Here is a 17,586-nt window from a genome sequence, read left to right on the forward strand (position 1 = left end):
GTGACGCAGATTGTGGGCCTTCCGGACGGGGGTCGCGGCCTGCCTCATACTTCCCTTGGCTTGCCCAGAGCGTCTGGGTGCTGCCGTGGGCCAGCAGGGTAGCTGGGACACGGTGTTCATGCGTCGTCGTCTGTCAGTGGGAGAGTCTGACCGCAGTATCTGCTGTTTGTTTCCTCAGGGAAAAGATAGTACAGGACTAGCTCTCAGATCTGTTTAAAAAGACTGGAGTTTTGAGAAGCGCTCCACACACCATACAATGATATTCCTGCTAATTTTAGATCTCAGACATATGAGGGTTGCATCGCGGAGTAAATTCATTGGCTGAATTTGGCGAGAGAAGCATAATATTATTCCTGTTAATTAAGATATTCTGCCTTGGTTAAAGTAATTGGTACCTGCGAGTAAACAAAAATAAGTTTGTATTTATGAAACTTGGGGGCAGACTTCCTATTTATGTCTCCGTGTCTGTCTGTCTCTCTGGTTTTCAGAGCATTTTTGTAGGTTTCAACGACGCTCTCACTTTGGAATTCAGCCACAGAGGCATCACTGTGTCCAGTGCAGCGCGCCCGGAGTTTCTTGCGCACAGAATTCCCTCTTGTGCTGAGTTGGCGGGAGAGAGTCGGAGCTGTGACCGCAAGGCCCGTCCTCTCCGTGTATTTGAAGTTGGCTCTCGTAGGATTTTCCCTTCATTTCTTGGGTTTTCGTTATTTCAGTTAGAACTCTTGAAAATGAATTTTAGTATGTTGTATACATTTCCCTAGAAACTTGATGTGTTTGTACTTCAAAATTTTCAATTTATGAAAAACTTAAATGCATTTCTGTTATTTTTCACTGGGTATTTGTTTACCTCTTTATAATTAAAAAATTTTTTTTCAACAAGTGGGTAGGTGTTATCAGTGTTTTAAAAGATACCTTATTTTTTCATTGTAAAAGTCAAGTTCATTGGAGAGAATTTAGAAAATAAAAACAAAATAAATTTAAAAATTACCTCTTATCTCCTCACGTAGAGATATTATAGTAAGTTCTGAAATTGGGAGGTGTAAGTACTCCAACTGTATTTTCTCTTTTCAAGATTATTTTGGTTGCTCTGAGTCCCTCAAGTTTCCCTGTAAATTTTAGGATCAACTACCGGTAGTTAATTTCTGCAGTGAATTCAGCTGGGATTTTGATGGAGGATATGGTGAATCTATGGATCAGTTGGGGGAGTCCTGCCATTTAAGGATATGACGTCTTCTGATTCATGAACATGATGACTTTTCTGTTTATGTCTTTAGTTTTTCCCCAAGATGTTTTGACTTTTCAGAGTATTATTTTATACTTTTTTGCCCTGGCTGGTTTGGCTCAGTGGATTGAGCGTCGGCCTGCGAGCTAAGTGTCGCTGGTTCGATCTTCCAGTCAGGGCACATCAGAGAAGGAAAACTCTGACTCCAAAAAACCTCCGCTGCCTTGCGGCATACCTCTTCAGGGGAAAGGCTAAGGGAGTAAACCCCGACAGAAAATCCGGAGCCGGAGTCCCTAAGGCGGTTCGACGTTGTAGTCAACACCGGCAACTCCTGCGGCGCACCTGAACCCAAGCTGTACTGACTCCGTCTTTCCCTTGGACCCTTCAGCTGCGAAGAGAGGGGGGGTCTGCTGCATGGGCAACAGCAGACCCTCCATATCACCCTGCCCAGGCTCTGTAGCTTCAGCTTCACTGGAGAGGACACTCCAGCGTCATCGCAAGATGTCGATTCAACACGGGAGGAGACAGATACGTGTCACTCCCGAGTCGGACTGCACAGGCATTCTCGGCGGTGCAGATAGACTCTTAAGAAGCTACACCATCGTCTCTCGAGACGGACGGCTGCCGATGATTTTATACTTTTTTGGTTAAGTTTATTTTTAAGTATTTTATTCTTTTTGGTGCTGTTGTGAGTGGAATGGTTTTCTTAATTTCATTTTCAGACTGTCCATTGCAAGTGTGTAGGAAGGGCAGTTATGTGCTGACCTTACGCAGCCTCGCTGAACTCGTGTGGTGATGGCTTTTTAGTGGGTTCCTTGGGGTTGTCTGTATGTAAGATCATGTCACCTGAAAAAGAGAGAGTTTTCCTTTTCCTTCACCATCTGGATGCCTTTTTAAAAAATCTTTTTGCTCAATTGTCATGGCTACAAGTCCACTCCCTTGCTGAACAGCAGTGCTGAGAGGGACTTCCTGGTCTCGGTCCTGACCTTGGAGGGAAGGCAGTGCAGTCCTTTTCCATTAAGTGTGGTGCTAGCTGCAGACTTTGTGTGGATGGCCTTTGTTACAGCGAGGACATTCTCTTCTGTTCCTAGTTTGCTGACCGTGTTTCATCAGGAAAGGGTGTGGGGTTTTGTCGAATGCTTTTTCTGTGTCTGTTGAGACGATCGTGTGGTTTTTGTCCTTCAGTTTCCTGATGTGTGTATTGTCTTAATTGGTTTTGGCATCTTAACCCAACCTCACGTTCCAGAGCTAAATACTCCTGGGCCATGTTGTACAGTCCTCTTCTATGGTGTAGATTTAGATTGCTAGGATTTGGTGAGGATTTTTGTAGTTCACTCGCATTCGTTGAGGGATGTTTTATGCCCAGGATGCGGTCCGTTGTGGAGAACGTCCCCTGTCTGCCTGAGGGGCGCGTACACCGCTGTCGCTGCAGCTGCCTGCTGGGTCTGCGTCAAGCCGCTTAGTTTCATTTTGGACTTCCCTGGCCCAGCTCTGAAATCAGACATTTGCCTCAGGTGTTCTTGTTCCTTTTGTTGGAGGAGGATCTTTCGAAACCAGAATCCGGGCACTGAAATGCTTATTGCTTCTAGGCTTTCTGCGAGGTTCATACGGTTATTTAGGATCCATACCGATATCTCCAATTCCAACCCCAAATTGCAGGGTTTCTCCTCGTCTTCCTGTTTCATAGATACATCTCCCGTCTTCGACAGCGAGAAGTCTGGCTCCTAAGTTAGAGTTCAGGGATGGTTTGAGGTTCTTTTTGTCTTTACACTGCGGATCAATATACAAGGTCCTGTGATCAGAAGGTCCTTGGGCTTGGTCTTTGATCCTGCCTGTGGGTGTAGTTTTGTTGTTTATTTGAAATATAGTTAATGGCTCATGTTTATATGCCATTATAGGGCCCCCCCCGTCTTTATTGATGGATCGTTTTTACTGCATAGAACGTGAACATGGACCCAAAAGTCAAAACTACACAACAGGCATTCGCAGAGAAGCATGTTGCTCCTCCCTCATCTGTCCCACCTCATTCCCGCCTCCCCTGTAGGTGACCGATCTTGATTGTGTGCTGTTAGGATGAGAGAGAGGTACCCCGTGGAGAATGAAGCACCCCATTCTGAACCCCGTTACTTTTCCCTTCCTTTCTCCAAAGGAAAAGAGTGAATTTCAACAGGATGAATTGTTGCAGCCAGTGAGATAAATCAGGGCGACCTGTTGTTCATTCACTATTTCATGGCAGTAACGAATGTACTAGACACAGGAGAACCCACAGAGCACGGTGGCCCAGGGTTACAGACAGAATCCCGCCCCCCCGCCTTCGAACCTTCTCAGGAATAGCCGGCTCCGTGACCTCGGGGGCCAGCGGGAAGACTTCCCCTGCCTCGGCCCCGAGGCCTCACCGGCGGGGAGGGGCACAGCAGGAGCGCCCCCCTCACGGAGGTGCTGTGGGCTGTAGTGAGAACTCGCGTGGGCGTCCTTAGCACAGGCTCTGGTTCCCGCGGACGCTGTGGCAGCGGCACCGCCGCGCGTGGACCCCGGGGCCCTGGAGGGGAGCCCTCGGTTCTGCCAGCACCCAGGCGTGCGTGGGGCCTTGCTGGCTTGAATCTGTTCTTTAAAAAGTGCATATTTTCGATATCCTTTCCGAGCATGCCCTTTTCTTTTATTTATAGTTCTGCACTCTCATCTCTTGCTGTGATTCTCACAAAGTCTGCAGGAAATGAAGCCCTCAGCCGCCTGCCCTTCACGGCTCTCCGGGCGGCTCTTCCTTCCCTAACTGGGAGAGGCTGTGGCAGAGGAACTTCCTTTGTTCCCCTCTCGCAGGCCTCTGTCCGCCTGCCCACGTCCCCTGTCCATCTCTCCATCTCTGTCCACCCCTTCTGCCTTGTTCCAAGGCGCGTCCGAGGCAGCTTGCAGAATACCAACAGGCGGCCGAGAAGACGGGCCGAGACGTGGCGGCCGGCGGGAGGGCATGAGGGCGGCGGGGGTTGTGGGGGGTGCTTGTCTGCGAGGCCGGCAGGTGGTGGAGGAGGAGCCCGGCCCAGTGTTCCCGTCAGAGTTCTGTGTGTTGGGTCGCGATCTGTAAACGCAAACCGCTCCCAGCCTCTTCTTGATGTGCGTTTGAGAGCCGGGCAGTAAGGCGGTCCTGCTTGCCGACGGGGTGGCCGGACCTAGGACGTTCTGTACAGCTGGGGCAACGCGTCCCCACTGCTGGTCACCATGTGCGGACACGTTGGCCTCCTGCGGGCACTGCAGCATGAGCCGGGAGCTGGTGCCTGCGGCCGCGTTGTCCTCAAGGCGGCCACGCTGCGTGGCGGGGGCATGTGGTGTTCACAGAGCGCAGTTCCTGTTCTGGAGCGAACACTTGGACGGGGAGGAACACTCACCGTGAGTTAATGAGCGTTGGCGCAGAGCTTTGACGGGGAGGCTGCTACAGGGAGTGCGTGAGCCACGAGGCCTTTGCAGACGGTTCCGTTACTGACATTTCAGTCCATTTCAGTCGGGAGCAGGGAGTTCCCTCTTGTTTGTGCCCCTCTGTAAGCTGACAAGGAAGCGAGGCTGAGAAGGCACAGGCTCACTCCTCCTCTTCCTCTCGGGTTTGCAGGTGCCCTCGCCACCAACGGCATCAACCCCGACACCAGCACCGAAATCGGGCGCGCCAAGAACTGCCTCAGCCCGGAGGACGTCATCGACAAGTACAAGGAGGCCATCTCCTACTACAGCAAGGTGACTGCTGCCCGGCGCCCCCCTCGCGGGGTGGGGCCCCTTTACCCGAGGTCCTGTTCTACCGTGCACAGCGCCGCGGCAGCGCTCAGTCTGTCTTCCTGTGAGCGGTCCGGTGTTACTCCCAGTGCGTCAGACTGCTCACCTAGATGCTTTTTTCTGACTCAAAATAATGTATGTGTAGTTTAATGGGTGGGAAAGGGGAAAAAGACTTCATAGCCCCACTACCGCTTTAATACCTGTTTTCTGGTCTTTTTTGGTCAATGTATGTAATCTATGTGGTAAGAGGCGGTGAGCATTCTGTATATATTTGCTGTGCGGAGACGCACACGTCTCCTTTGACATATTGTGTGTTGCCTGTGCCGTGTGAAAGGCACAGCCAGAGAGGTGTCACGCCTCTCTCCTCCCGCCTGGTGGGTGAGCAGCCTCCGTCACGGGCTGTTTGGTGAGAGGACGTTCCCCGTGAGGAATGCAGCACCCCCCATTCTGAGCTCCGTTGTCTTTCCCTTCCTTTCTCTGAAAGAGGACATTTCAGCAACATACAGTGTTAGAGCTCATGAGATAAGTGATCAAGACGGTAAACCCGTGACATGATGTTAAAGGCCTGTGTAGAGCATCCCCTCTTGTTGCCGCACCGTTCTTTTTGCTTTGGGCTTAGAAAAATCATATTCCAAATGTACTTAATGAAATGCTGAAAACAAGAGCCCAGGTTATACAGAAGAGTGCTAGCAAGTAAAAATGGCAGCCCCTACCTTACCTCCCTTTATTTCTTGAGAGTAACACAACCACTAACAATTTGCTATATACTTTTCATGACCTTTATGCCTGTGAAATAGATATATGAAGTTATATACGTGAAATACACACATATGAAATATACATGCATGAATCTATGTAGAGCTATGTTCTATTTACAAAAATGTGACCACACTATATATGTTATTCAGCAGCTTGCTGTAATCATTCAGCAACATGGCATAGATGTCCCGCTTCAGCCCTGCTTGAGTCTTTCAGGTAGTGTGGGGAAGTCTAACTGCAGGCGTCGCCCTCCGCTCATCAACGCCTTTTGTGAGAGGCCATTGTGAGCTCGACTCGGGCCCACGGCCCTGGGACGGGTGTAGGGCCGGGGTGTCTGTGACGTTCATCCTGCTGACGGGCACTGAGGTCGCCTCACCCTCCTCTCTGGGAAGAGGGCCTGAGTGTTCCTGCACAGACACTCTTGTATGTGACACAGTAGGAGGAGAAAATTAGTGTCCTGCCCTTTTCTAGCTGTATTTTTATTCTTTTGATTCACTTGCTTCTTTTCTCCTTTTCTTTCCTATTCACCGCTCCACTGAGAGAGTCTGAGACTTTCCCACGCTACGCAGAACACTGGCTAGAATTGCTTTGAAGGTTAGCCTGTCACCGTGAAGGGACAGTGATATAAAAACTGTTTGTACACTCCTGAGATTTGATACTTGCTTTGTGCACACACACAGACACACCAGGCTACCTCCACTGAGCGTGATAGTGGAGTCTCCTAAGCGGACTCCTGCCTGGCTTCGTGAATGGTTCTTATCGGGGAGAGAAATGATGTTCACAGTGCCTTTTCTGTTTCATCCGTCCTCACCGTCCTCCACCCCAGGATCCGAGAAGCAGGATCCAGTAGCCAGGAGAGGGCCAGTCAGAAAGACGGGAAGCGTTGACATAGAGGATAATACAGTGATACAGGGAGCTAGAATTTCTGCATCAGAGCAACGTGACTTAATTACAGCTGCCTTGACGCTGCAGGCGTGAGAGTCTGAAGGCGTTTTAGAGATGAGACGTGGAAATGAGGAGCGAAGCGGCCTGTGGCACACGCGCCGCACACCCAGCCCCTGTGGCCGTGGTAGCTGAAGGAGCGCCAGCGTGCTTATGTGGGCGTTCACAGGCCCCCTCCACCCCACTAGCCTCTTGTCCCCTAAGGGGTAGACTTTCTGAAACCCCGGTTCTGCCCCCTGGGGTGGGATGTGGGCCCGGTGCTGCTGCAGGGCCCTCCGGTCCCCGTGGGGAGACGGACCGTCTTCTCCCCGCGCCTCTGACGGCGGCCCCTCTCTCCCTGCAGTACAAGAACGCGGGCGTGGTCGAGCTGGAGGCGTGTGTCAAAGCCGTGCGCGTCCTGGCCATTCAGAAGCGGAGCATGGACGCTTCCGAGTTTCTCCAGAACGCGGTTTACATTAACCTCCGGCAGGTGGGTTTCTGCGTCACCCCGTTACCTGGTCACCCTGCCGTCCACCAGGTGTTTAAGTTTTGCCCTGAGAAACTACTTCGCCTCTTACCAGCTCTGCGACCCTGAACCATCTTCATGCCTCTTCCCTTATTCTTACCACTTGAGAGGCAGTTGTCATCTGTAACCCCGTCCGGGTTGTTACCATTTGTAAACGTGAAGTTTGCGCAAGTCCTCTGTAGCACTGCACAGACCCTACTCACATCACATCTGGCCGGGCTTTTAATCGCACACACTCATTAGAACGTTCTGTCGCAGCGTGCTAATGCAAAACCTCGCAGTTGGCAGTCCAGGAGGGTTTTCGGCATTTAGCTAACTTGGGTTTTGGTGGCTAGGCCGACCCCGATGGGGACATGAGCGGTTTGCTTAAGGGCGCGGGACTGAGGCCAGAGTCCAGGTGGGTGGGCCACACAGGCCGTCACCACGCCCGGCGCTGCGCTAGGAGCAGGGCGCAGGGCTGAGCGGCACAGGTGGGGCATGGGTCAGGGTGGCGCGCCCCCTCAGCCCGGGCATGGCTCGGAGTGTTTTCTACAAACACGGGTTTTAAAAGAAAGGCCCTGAGGTCACGGCGCAATATGGCCCCACTCGTCTCGAGGGGCGTGAGAGCGACGTGGGAGGTCAGAGGAGACCGTGGGGTCCAGGCGACAACATGTCGGTTCCCACCCGGCGGTGCTGCTGGCGGCGGAACGCGAACAGGTTGACAGGACGTGCTGCCTGTGAAAAGGCGGGTTTGCGACGGTGCGGCAGGGTGGACGGGGCAGCTCGCAGGGGTCGGTCTGGTCCGTCCGGGGGCGACGCATGCTGTGCTGTGAGGAGGGAAGGAGCAGAGGGAGTGTCTGAGGGAGGGGGGACACACTGAAGAGGCTTGGGTGTGGGGGCCTGGGGGCTTAGGCGCGGGCGGGGGGTGGGGGAGAGAGACTTCAAAGCTCCCTTTGTCCTGAACATACAAAAACGAATGGACAGGAGACTCACGCCTCTGCCCTTCAGATTTAACACATTAACGTTCTGCCACACTGACTGCAGAGATTCTTGATTTTTAAAATAGAAATAAAGTAACAAGTAGAAACAGTTGATTGGCCTCTTAGAGTTGATGTGTCTCTTTCTTACCCATATTTTGATATTTAGTATGTTTATACTCATAACCTATAAAAAGAGAATTATTTCCGCATCGTGGTTAAGCACGTGCACTCTGGAAACAGATGGCTGGGTCCGAGTCGGGCTCCCCTCTTGGGCAAGGGATCCAGCCTCCCAGTGTCTCCGTCCCTCTTCCGGGAGGTGTTCACTGGCCCCGGGCCCGCACTGCAGAGGGTCCCCTGGGTGCGACTCTGGGAGGGAGGGAGCCGAGGGGACTAAGGGGTCGTACCTGTTGGCCTAACTGAAGGTGTCAGCGTCGTGGGTGCTGACGTGTCCTCAGGAAAGGGTTACGAAAGGTCTCCTGTTCTACCTGGACGCCTCCGCCCCAGGGGGGCAGGAAAAGCAAAAGCCCCCCGCTTCACAGTGGAAGCCTCAGTCAGGTACATGGGAACTGGCCAAGGGGGCGGGCTTCATGCTTTTAAAGGGACATGGAGAAGACCTGACCCTGCGGCCCGCAGGCAGACCAGCTGGGGGCAGGTGTCGGGAGGATTTTGGAGACTTGTGTCTTAAGACTTGATTGCTCTTAAGGACTGGAGTTATTTTGCAAATTAATGTAGAAAATTTGGGCTTGCTGCGAAGCTGTTTTCACAGGTGGGAATATGAATACACGTATTTATGAAATAAGTTGGTTCTACATCAACTCTGTGGGAATCGGCTTGCCCTGGGAACAGCTCTCCTGCTCTGCGCGCTCGGCGTTCACGCGGAGCACCAGGGGGCAGCAGCGGCACGCCGGAGGGGTGTACCGAGCTCTGCTGCGGGGCGCTGGGTGGATGTGGCCCCCGCCTCCCCGCCTCCCCGCCTCCCCCGCCAGCTTTAGTTCACTCGGCTGGATGTTTGCTTGCCAGATGAGCAGACAGCAAAATAATGAGTTCTGGTGGGATTTTGTAATGTTAAAAAGGGGTCTGTGCTTATTCCAAAATAGACGAAGCCTTTTGTTCCTGACCGAAGGTGTTCCTTTGCGGAATGATTTCGGCTACTGTGGAAATTCTGAAAGGAACTGCGACGTGATTATTGCAGGTAGCTTCTGCTTTAAGAAGCCCTGTGCAGATGTAAGAATTGGTAAATAATGTATTTATCAATGATACTGGGAAGGGTTTCTGCATGTTAAAGAATTCAAGGCAGAATTCCCCTTCCCGGTGTGCGGGAAGGTGGGTCGACCGCTCTTTTGTTTCGTGTTTACACGAGTAGTTTACGGTAACTGTCTGGCATTACCAGTGGCGGCTCACCGTTCATGTTAACTGGCCGTCTGGAAACTTGGGTGTTGACGTGTGGGTTTCCCAGGTGGAGGGTGAGGTAGAGGTGAGAGAGGAGCACAGACCCTGGCCCCCGGATTTAGGTTTAAGTCGCTGTTTCCTCACTGGTGACATGGGACCAGAATGCAATCCCCCTTAGCTTGTGGCGCATCGTCACTTGGGAATGATGACGTCACTTTTTCATGGCGTTGTTACACGTTCTAACAAGTGTAACACGCACCCACGGCGGGGCACGTCGCAGGCGTTCCGTCCCGGTGTCTGCTGCCTGGGAGCGTGTCAGCGCTCGGCAGCTCACGGGGCTGTGGATTTGGGTGTGTCCTGGAGTCCTTATCACCCTGCGAGTGTGAAGTGTGGTAGCTCCTGTTTACCGAGGAGGGACCCGTTTAAAGAGGGGTTATGTAATTTGTCCGGAGTCAGACCAGGTGTCAGAGGCGGAGGGGCCCTGGAAGCAGGCTGGCTCGCAGAGGCCGCACGCTGCGTTCCCTGTCGGAGTCCCCGCACTGTGGCGGCGTCTGTGGGCCCTAGAGCCTGCGCGGGGACAAAACCGACCTGGTCCTGCTCTGCTGGAGCTTCACGTCTGGAGGGGAAGCAGGCGCTCAATCAGTACACGGAGGAGTGAACGGTACGGGCCGCGGTCAGTCCTGTGAGGGAAGCGACCTGTGGCAGGGCTGGGGCTTTCTAGGTCGGCTGCTCTGGTGGCATCGGTCCCCGTAGAGTACGTTCTGTTAGCACATGAAGAGGACAGAGAGGCCAGGTGTCTGTTACCAGGTGACCGGAGATGCACTGATGGCCCTGCGGATGCTGCAGCGGTGGCGGCGTCTCCTGGCGCATCGGACTGGCCAGTCTGGGGTTAGCAGCCGTGACGTACAGGGCCGGAGCCGGCAGTGACAGCCCCGCTGCTGGAGCACTCATTGGGAGTTGTAGGCCGGTGCTAACTCTACAGATTGTTTCTTTTACTCTTCCCAAACAATCAGCAGATTTAAAAAAACCCATTAAGGAGGAAAGTGTCAAAGCTGGTAACGTGCAGATTCTGGTTTGCACCTGGGTCTGTGATTCTGTGTTCTCTCCTTGACCTGCCCTTTCCGATAGCCAGGGGACCTTGTCACGTGTGGAGTTTCCTGTCACTGTTGCCACTTCCTTTCTGGTGGACCAAACAGGTCTAAACAGGTCCTTAGCCATGGGGCATGGAGCGGGCCTGTGGGCTCTGGCTGGCTTTCTGGGGACCCCAGCCTAGGCCTTGTCTCGGGCGCTTCCGGGCTGTGATCTTGCTCAGGGACTTAATTCCTCCCGGAGCTTCGGGTTTCCTCTGATAGTGCATGGGATTGCTGTGATGATTAAATAAGGTGTGCTCAGTCTGCTGGCATGCAGTGTGAGCTAAGAAGCAGAAGGTGCCGCTGTACCGCAGGGTTTTGGGGAGCGTTTGGTCGGGTTGGGGGTTAGGTACCCGTGAGAGCCTCCGTCTGGGCCAGGTGGTTCTTACTGGCGGCTCACTGCTGAGTCACATGGCTCTGACTTTCCATTTTGAGAAGTTTTGTATCTGGCGAGAGTTCCTACTCAGGTCTTAGTATCTAGAGGAACTCCTGTGACTTTTCTTTATGGAGGAGGTTAAGGGCAGCCTGCTCTGTACTGCGTAGCAGACGTCTGTGTGACTTTTCTTTATGGAGGAGGTTAAGGGCAGCCTGCTCTGTACTGCGTAGCAGACGTCTGCGCTCTGGAGGGCGAGGGCCCTGTTAGCAGCGGGGCGGGATGGGCTTGGAAGGGCCTCACAGACGCTGTGGGGCTGCCCGTGCAGCTGCCTCCTGAGCTGGTCCTGCCACCGTGCGGTTACCGGCTTTCCCGTGGCCTCGCGTTCCATCCTGTCTGTGTTTGATAAACAAGCTTTCAGTATCTTCACTTTCATGTGTCTTTCAAAAGCCTTTCTTTCTTCCCGTGCCCAGCTTTCTGAGGAGGAGAAGATTCAGCGCTACAGCATCCTCTCGGAGCTCTACGAGCTGATCGGCTTCCGGCGCAAGTCCGCCTTCTTCAAGCGGGTGGCCGCCATGCAGTGCGTGGCCCCCAGCATCACGGAGCCTGGCTGGAGGGCCTGCTACAAACTCCTCCTGGAGACGCTGCCAGGCTACAGCCTGTCGCTGGACCCGAAGGACTTCAACAGAGGTACCGGCCCTCCAGCGCTGGGGCGGAGACGGGCTGTTGCGCTCCCCTAGCCTCGGCTCGCACTGCTCTGCCCGTCGGGCCTGGGGTCCTGCCCTTGGGTGCGTCACACACCACAATGGTGACAGGAGGCTGCGGGGCTCGGCCTGGGGGCGGGCACTCTTCCACTCCTATTCCAGTGAGTCGGGCGCCTCCTGGGCTCCCCGACGCGGGGTGTCATCCACAGAACACCCTGGATACCCAATGAGTTTCACTTGTGTGAAGTTTAGCTGAGTTAGCAGAAATCAGTCAGCCCAGAATAAACACACGTGAGGGTACGTGTACACGTGCAGGTGCGTGTTTGGTGTTAACCCTCAGTCTGCAATGTCAATGCGAGGTGGTACCCGTTACAGACAAAGCTGCAGATCTGGTGACAGGGTGACACAGGTGTGGTGCCCAGCGTCAGACAGTGTGATTAGCAGGAGACAAATGTTTCTTTTTTGTCACAGTGTTAGGTGGGAAGTGCCAGCACTCTCCTCAGTTCATGTCTGGAGTCATTAGAGAGGAACAGGACTCAGGTGACAGCTGGATTCTTGTCCCACAGGGCCACACATGGCCACGTAAGTCAACCGAAAGACCAGTGCCGACCTGAGGATTGAATACAGGCCGCCTCCCGTGCACAGCTCTGATTATCAGCCCCCCCCCCCCCCCCCCCCCCCCGCCGTATGGAATAAAGGCCGCCTCCCTCTCACGACTGGGATGCCTCACAGTGCGTCTACTGGACTTTTAAAAACATTATTCAGCAAGTGATTCGTTGCCCTCCAGTCTGGTGCCACATGCTGTGGTGAGAGAAGCCATGTGAGGGGACAGTTCCTGCCCTCTAAATAAAGACATTTCTACCTGTGACGAACGACCCTCTCGATGTTTGCTGACCGCTCACGTCCTTCCAGAGCCTTCCTGTAACCTGTCTTCGTCACAGGCTCCTCTCCTGACTCCCGCCACCCTGAGCATCTTCCCGAGGCCACACGTTAATTCAATAGACTTCATCTCTGTGAAATCAGTCTCAGGAGGGATGCTGACTAGCTTAGCTCAGCGGTGGCAAGCTTGGTGTCTAGGCCAGATGGTCAATACTTTGGGCTTCAGGGCCACGTGGTCGCTGTGGCCGCTCTCCAGCTCCGCCGCAGGGTTGCGGAAGCCGCCACAGGCAGCGGAAGCCGACGGAACCGTATTCACAGCAGTGGGTGGCGGGTGGCACTGCTGTGGGGACTCCAGTTTCCCACGTCCTGGCTGAGAGCACAGTGATGTCTAAAGTCATTTTGGGGGGGGCCCACATTACTGAACATTTTTCCAAAGCCCTTTAAAAGGAGGGTCTTGAGGCTCAGAAGAGCACAGGGAGACACAGCGAATGGCAGAGCAGGCAGAGGGTCTTCTCAGGGGGCCTCTGAGGAGTGACGGGACATGGAGACGGGTCACGTGTCGAGGGACTGGCCAGGGCCTTTGTGTCTGGCCTGTGGCACTCGGGCCCACAGGAGAGGAAGAGCTGGGGCTCGCTGTGGGGGTGCGTGTGTCGGGAGGGGTCCGTCGAGGGAGGCGGGCCTGGCCTCCGTCACTGGGGCCGAGAAGTCGCGCCTGTGCAGCCCCGGGGGCCGGATCAGGCAGGCCCGGTGCCGGTGCTGTCGTGTTCATGGGGCCCGAGTGTGTGCCCTTTCACATTCGGTTCACGGAGTGACATGCCGTCACGTGACTGCTGGGTCCCCTCCATGCTGTGCCCATGCTGTTGGTTTTTAAAAAGTAAGCATTGAACGGGGGCCTGACATTTGTCGTGGTTGGAAAGCATTCATGATTGAGGCTCATCATGTTGGCCGAGTAATTTGACCCTGAATTCTGTCCCTGGCTTTGTCTCAGCCACTGGTGATGGTACTAAATATGGAGGTCCCGGGTCAAACCAGGGACCCTTTTTAGAAGGCCTTGCTATCCAGCAGGCATGTCTTGGTTCTTGCTTCGTGCTGGACGCCACGCCATGTGACGGGGATAAACTCGTGATCACGGGAACAGGGGCGCTCTCTCCAGGTCCTCTTTCTCACCCAAACAGAGATCCTGACAGCTGCTTTCCACCGGCCACGCCACCTGCTCTCCCATTCTCTAACTTCTTTTCCCTCTGTGTCCTCCCGAGAGGGATGGGGTCTCGGGCTGCTGGGCCCCAGTCAGCTGCCTGTGCTTCAGGTGGGCTCTGCGTCCCGTGCACTCTGGCACCGAGAGCGTGAGGCTGGCAGCCGGGGCTCCTCCCGCAGACGCGGGGCCAGGGCGGTACACGGCCGCCTCTGCAGGGCCGGCCGCGCCCCCCCGGCGCCTCACGCGGGTCTTCAGTGGCGTCTCAGTCCGGGCCTTCACTCTCTGGAAGGCTTGCCCCAGCTGTGGTCACAGGAGTGCCCTTCCCTTCCTAAGCGCCAGGACCATGTGACATTGAACCAAACATTGTCTTGTAGTATGAGGACAGCGGGCACTCACAGTGGAGAAACGGTTGCCTTCCAGAGGGACTGTCACTGCTGATGATGTCCCTTAGTGGGCCTCTGCGTGAGCCGTCCCCACCGGGCCCTCTGCCCTGGCCTCTGAGCCCGTCACCTTCAGGTGCCTGGTGGCTGACTTGCGCACTGGGGTGAGGCCCGGCTCGTCATCAGCAGTGGGCCAGGCGGTGTGGAGCGAGGCCGCGGCACGTGTGCCGGGGAAGGTCTCACGTGAGAAGATGGATTCCACTCCTACCCTCTCTCTACAGGTGGGGAGGTGGGCGCCAGCGGAGCAGATGGGCTCTGCCCGGTGCTGTTCCCTGGGCACTTCCTGGAAGGGGCACCAGGAAGCGGAGCCTGAGCGGACGGCCCTGGGCCCAGGCTGACCCCGCAGGCAGAGGACAATTTGGGACGCAGAGGGTGGGTGAGCCGGGGTGATGCGTGGCTGAGGAGCTGCTGGGTCTGGGTGTCCGGTGCACGTGTGTAACGTGGGAGCACACCTGAGCAGCTGCAGTGACATACGTGTGCTGATGTTTATTGAGTAGAGTTTGTTTCTTGATCTAATTTTTGAGTCAGATGAGTGAAACATGTTTCTTTGGAAAAATAACGCCCATGAGCGCCCCTCCGAGTGGTCAGGTGCTTTTCACTCGGTCTCTGCCTCGGGCGGGGACACGCCATCGCGTGGTGAGAGAGGCCGGGGCGCGACGCTAACCGGGGTGGGGGGGCGGTGGGGGGCATGAAGGGAGAATGGTGGGTCAGCTGGATGTGTTTATAATAAGAAACAAAAGTCATTTGTACCCACCTCCACGGTTACTGGGGCCACTTCTCAGAGAACGAATGGAAACCCACCAAAGCCCTGCACCTGTGAGTGAAAGGTGACGTATTCTCAGGACCTGAGCTGTATTTCTACCTGTTTCTTGAAGTGAACGTTTCCACTAACTGGTTACAAAAAGTTGACATTGGAACACAAATGTGTCCTTGTGTGTTTGCCAGCTTTTGGGGCAGCTTATTATCATTTTAATCTTACTTGTGTTGTTGTATATGAAGATTTTTGACCATTCTTTTTGCTCAGACTTCTCCTGAGCAATGGGTTACATTTTCCCCAGAAACTCTAATGAAGGAGACAGGCAGGGCAGGTGGATTTGCTAAAAGGCAATAGTCGAAGTAATACACTCAAATTGGTGAACTTTTTAAATACCGTGGTGTTAAAAATTTTATCACTGGGTCTGTGTTGCAAATCTGCCTTAAAAATGAAATGATTTAGGTTTTATAGGCACAGCAATTTGAATCACATGGAAATTATGACTTACACACTATTTAGTGTTAAGAAAATTTATACTCAGTCTTACTCATAATTGCCTGTGGTAGGAAGTGGATCATTAGCTAAAAGAAAATTGGCAAAGCGATATTTGCCCAATTCTAGAGTGAGAAGGCCTTCTTGATGTGGCAGTGTTGAGATTAATCAAATTGGATCATTTTAAACTCACAGCTGGTTTGGTCACGACATTGATTTCAGCATCTTAATCCTTTATAAAATTGCTTATTTTGTTTTGGCATTTGGTTTTGGCTCCTTTTGACAATGTAAAAACGATTCAGGGGCTTGTCTTTCTCTCTCTTTGCCACGTTCGCTTTGTTCATGCCTATTTTTTTTTTTTAATTCTTTGTTGAAGTATTTCACAGTCAGTCCCAGAAGTCACGCCATCTTCCCTGCAGGCTAAAGTGTGCGTGTCTGGGAAGGGGCACTGTGTCTCTTCAGGGCCTCCACTCTGCCCACCCGTGGGCTGCGGGCCGGCCAGGTGTCAGGCTCCCTGTGGATGTTACAGTGCCTGGGTGAGGAAGGCTGTCCCGGCTCACGGGGAGTGAAGGGTTGGCGGGGAAACGCGCGCATGAGCTTACAGGTGCCTCACGGGGCCTGCGGGCAGCTCCCGCGGGGCAGGCGTGTGCCTGGTGCAGGGGGCACACCCAGAGGACGGGCCAGTCGGGCAGGGCAGGGCGGGGGAGTCCAGCAAGGGCGACGAGGGGGAACCCTGTGATCAGAGCCATAGACCTGGTCCCCAGCTTCGGCCCCAAGCCCCTGGGCCCTGGGCACGCCGCACTGCTGCCCTGTCTGCTTTGGATTGCTGTCACCACCGTCTCCTTCACCGAGGGTGTGGCGGTAGGAAGTGTTTAAGACTGGTCACTGGTGCCCAGAGGGGAGTGGAATAAATAATTGGGAAGGTCTGTAATCTTCGATGCTTTTCAATGGCCGTGCAAATGATTTCCCACCTTTGTTTTCAGATCTGCTAAATCATTTTGGAGGAGCGACTCAAAAGTTTGCTGATAACCTTTTTTCTAATTTATCTGCTTTTGTTATACTTTAGAGAAATATTGTGCTTTTTGATTTAATGTCCTTGCTTGTGAGTAACAAAAGCCCATCAAATAACAGTATTCTGTTGAAAAAAAGTATATCTGAAACTCAACTACATGCCATTGGATACATAATCTCTTTCCAGCCTTGGTATAATTATTTCAGAATGGGCTAAAGCTTGTGTGTGCAGAAGGGAGAAGGTGTAATACATGAGAAAGCATGCCACTCAGAGGTCTTCTCCGGGATAAATGCACAAAATGTTTGTGTTGCCCTGTGAGTTGGATGGTGGGGGCGTTTGCCTTTGAATCCCCGAGTTTCACGCGGTGCTTGAACCCGTCCTGTCCCGCGGCCAGCGCCCTCCCGCAGCTCGCAGCTCTGTCCTGACGCTCTGTGACTTTGGCGGCAGGTACGCACCGAGGCTGGGCTGCCGTGCAGATGCGCTTGCTTCATGAACTGGTCTACGCCTCCCGAAGGATGGGGAACCCTGCCCTGTCCGTCCGGCACCTGTCCTTCCTCCTGCAGACCATGCTGGACTTCCTGTCGGACCAAGGTGAGTGACCGCAACCTCAGTTTTCCGAGCAACTGCCAATGAGAGCGCTCTTGCCGCCGGCCCCGCGCCCGCCGGGCTCAGGGGTAGGTGGGCGATGTCCCCAGTTGTTTGCTGGCAGGAAGATACCACGTCCACCATGGGCTTCGTGGGCTTTGCCCCCCGGGCCCTCTCACCTCACTGTGCTGCTGACCCCTGCCCCCGCCAGCCCCCTTCCCCGGGGCCCTGGTCCGCCCGCACTATACAAGCTGCAGCTGTCGGCACGTCGTGTTTATGTCGTGAAGTGTACCCGTCACAGAACACAGCTCAGTGAATTTCCACGAAGGGGCCAGCCCCCGTCCCCGGCACCCAGGTGGCCATCACGCCCAGAGCCCTGGAGCCCCTCAGTGCCCCCCTTCAGTCCCTCCTGCCCTCAGGGCATCTGCTGTCTGGACTCGCAAAGGGACTGTGTGGGTGGATCTGTGTCCACGTCACAGCTGCTTTCCCC

At 54.1% G+C, this 17,586-nt stretch overlaps 1 protein-coding gene across 1 annotated transcript in view; it reads left to right on the plus strand.

The window, feature by feature from the left end:
• The window catches only part of TRAPPC9 (trafficking protein particle complex subunit 9), a 217,326-nt gene that overhangs the window by 18,950 nt on the left and 180,790 nt on the right, over positions 1–17,586 (plus strand). Inside the window, exons 5-8 of the mRNA XM_090283329.1 lie at positions 4,821–4,942; positions 7,023–7,148; positions 11,509–11,725; positions 16,959–17,102. Coding sequence (XP_090139455.1) covers positions 4,821–4,942; positions 7,023–7,148; positions 11,509–11,725; positions 16,959–17,102 — 609 coding nt within the window. The remainder of the gene's footprint in view (positions 1–4,820; positions 4,943–7,022; positions 7,149–11,508; positions 11,726–16,958; positions 17,103–17,586) is intronic.

Source organism: Furipterus horrens, unplaced genomic scaffold (assembly GCF_987537825.1).
Source record: "Furipterus horrens unplaced genomic scaffold, mFurHor1.1.pri manual_scaffold_7, whole genome shotgun sequence".
In the NCBI taxonomy this organism is placed as follows: Eukaryota; Metazoa; Chordata; class Mammalia; order Chiroptera; family Furipteridae; genus Furipterus; species Furipterus horrens.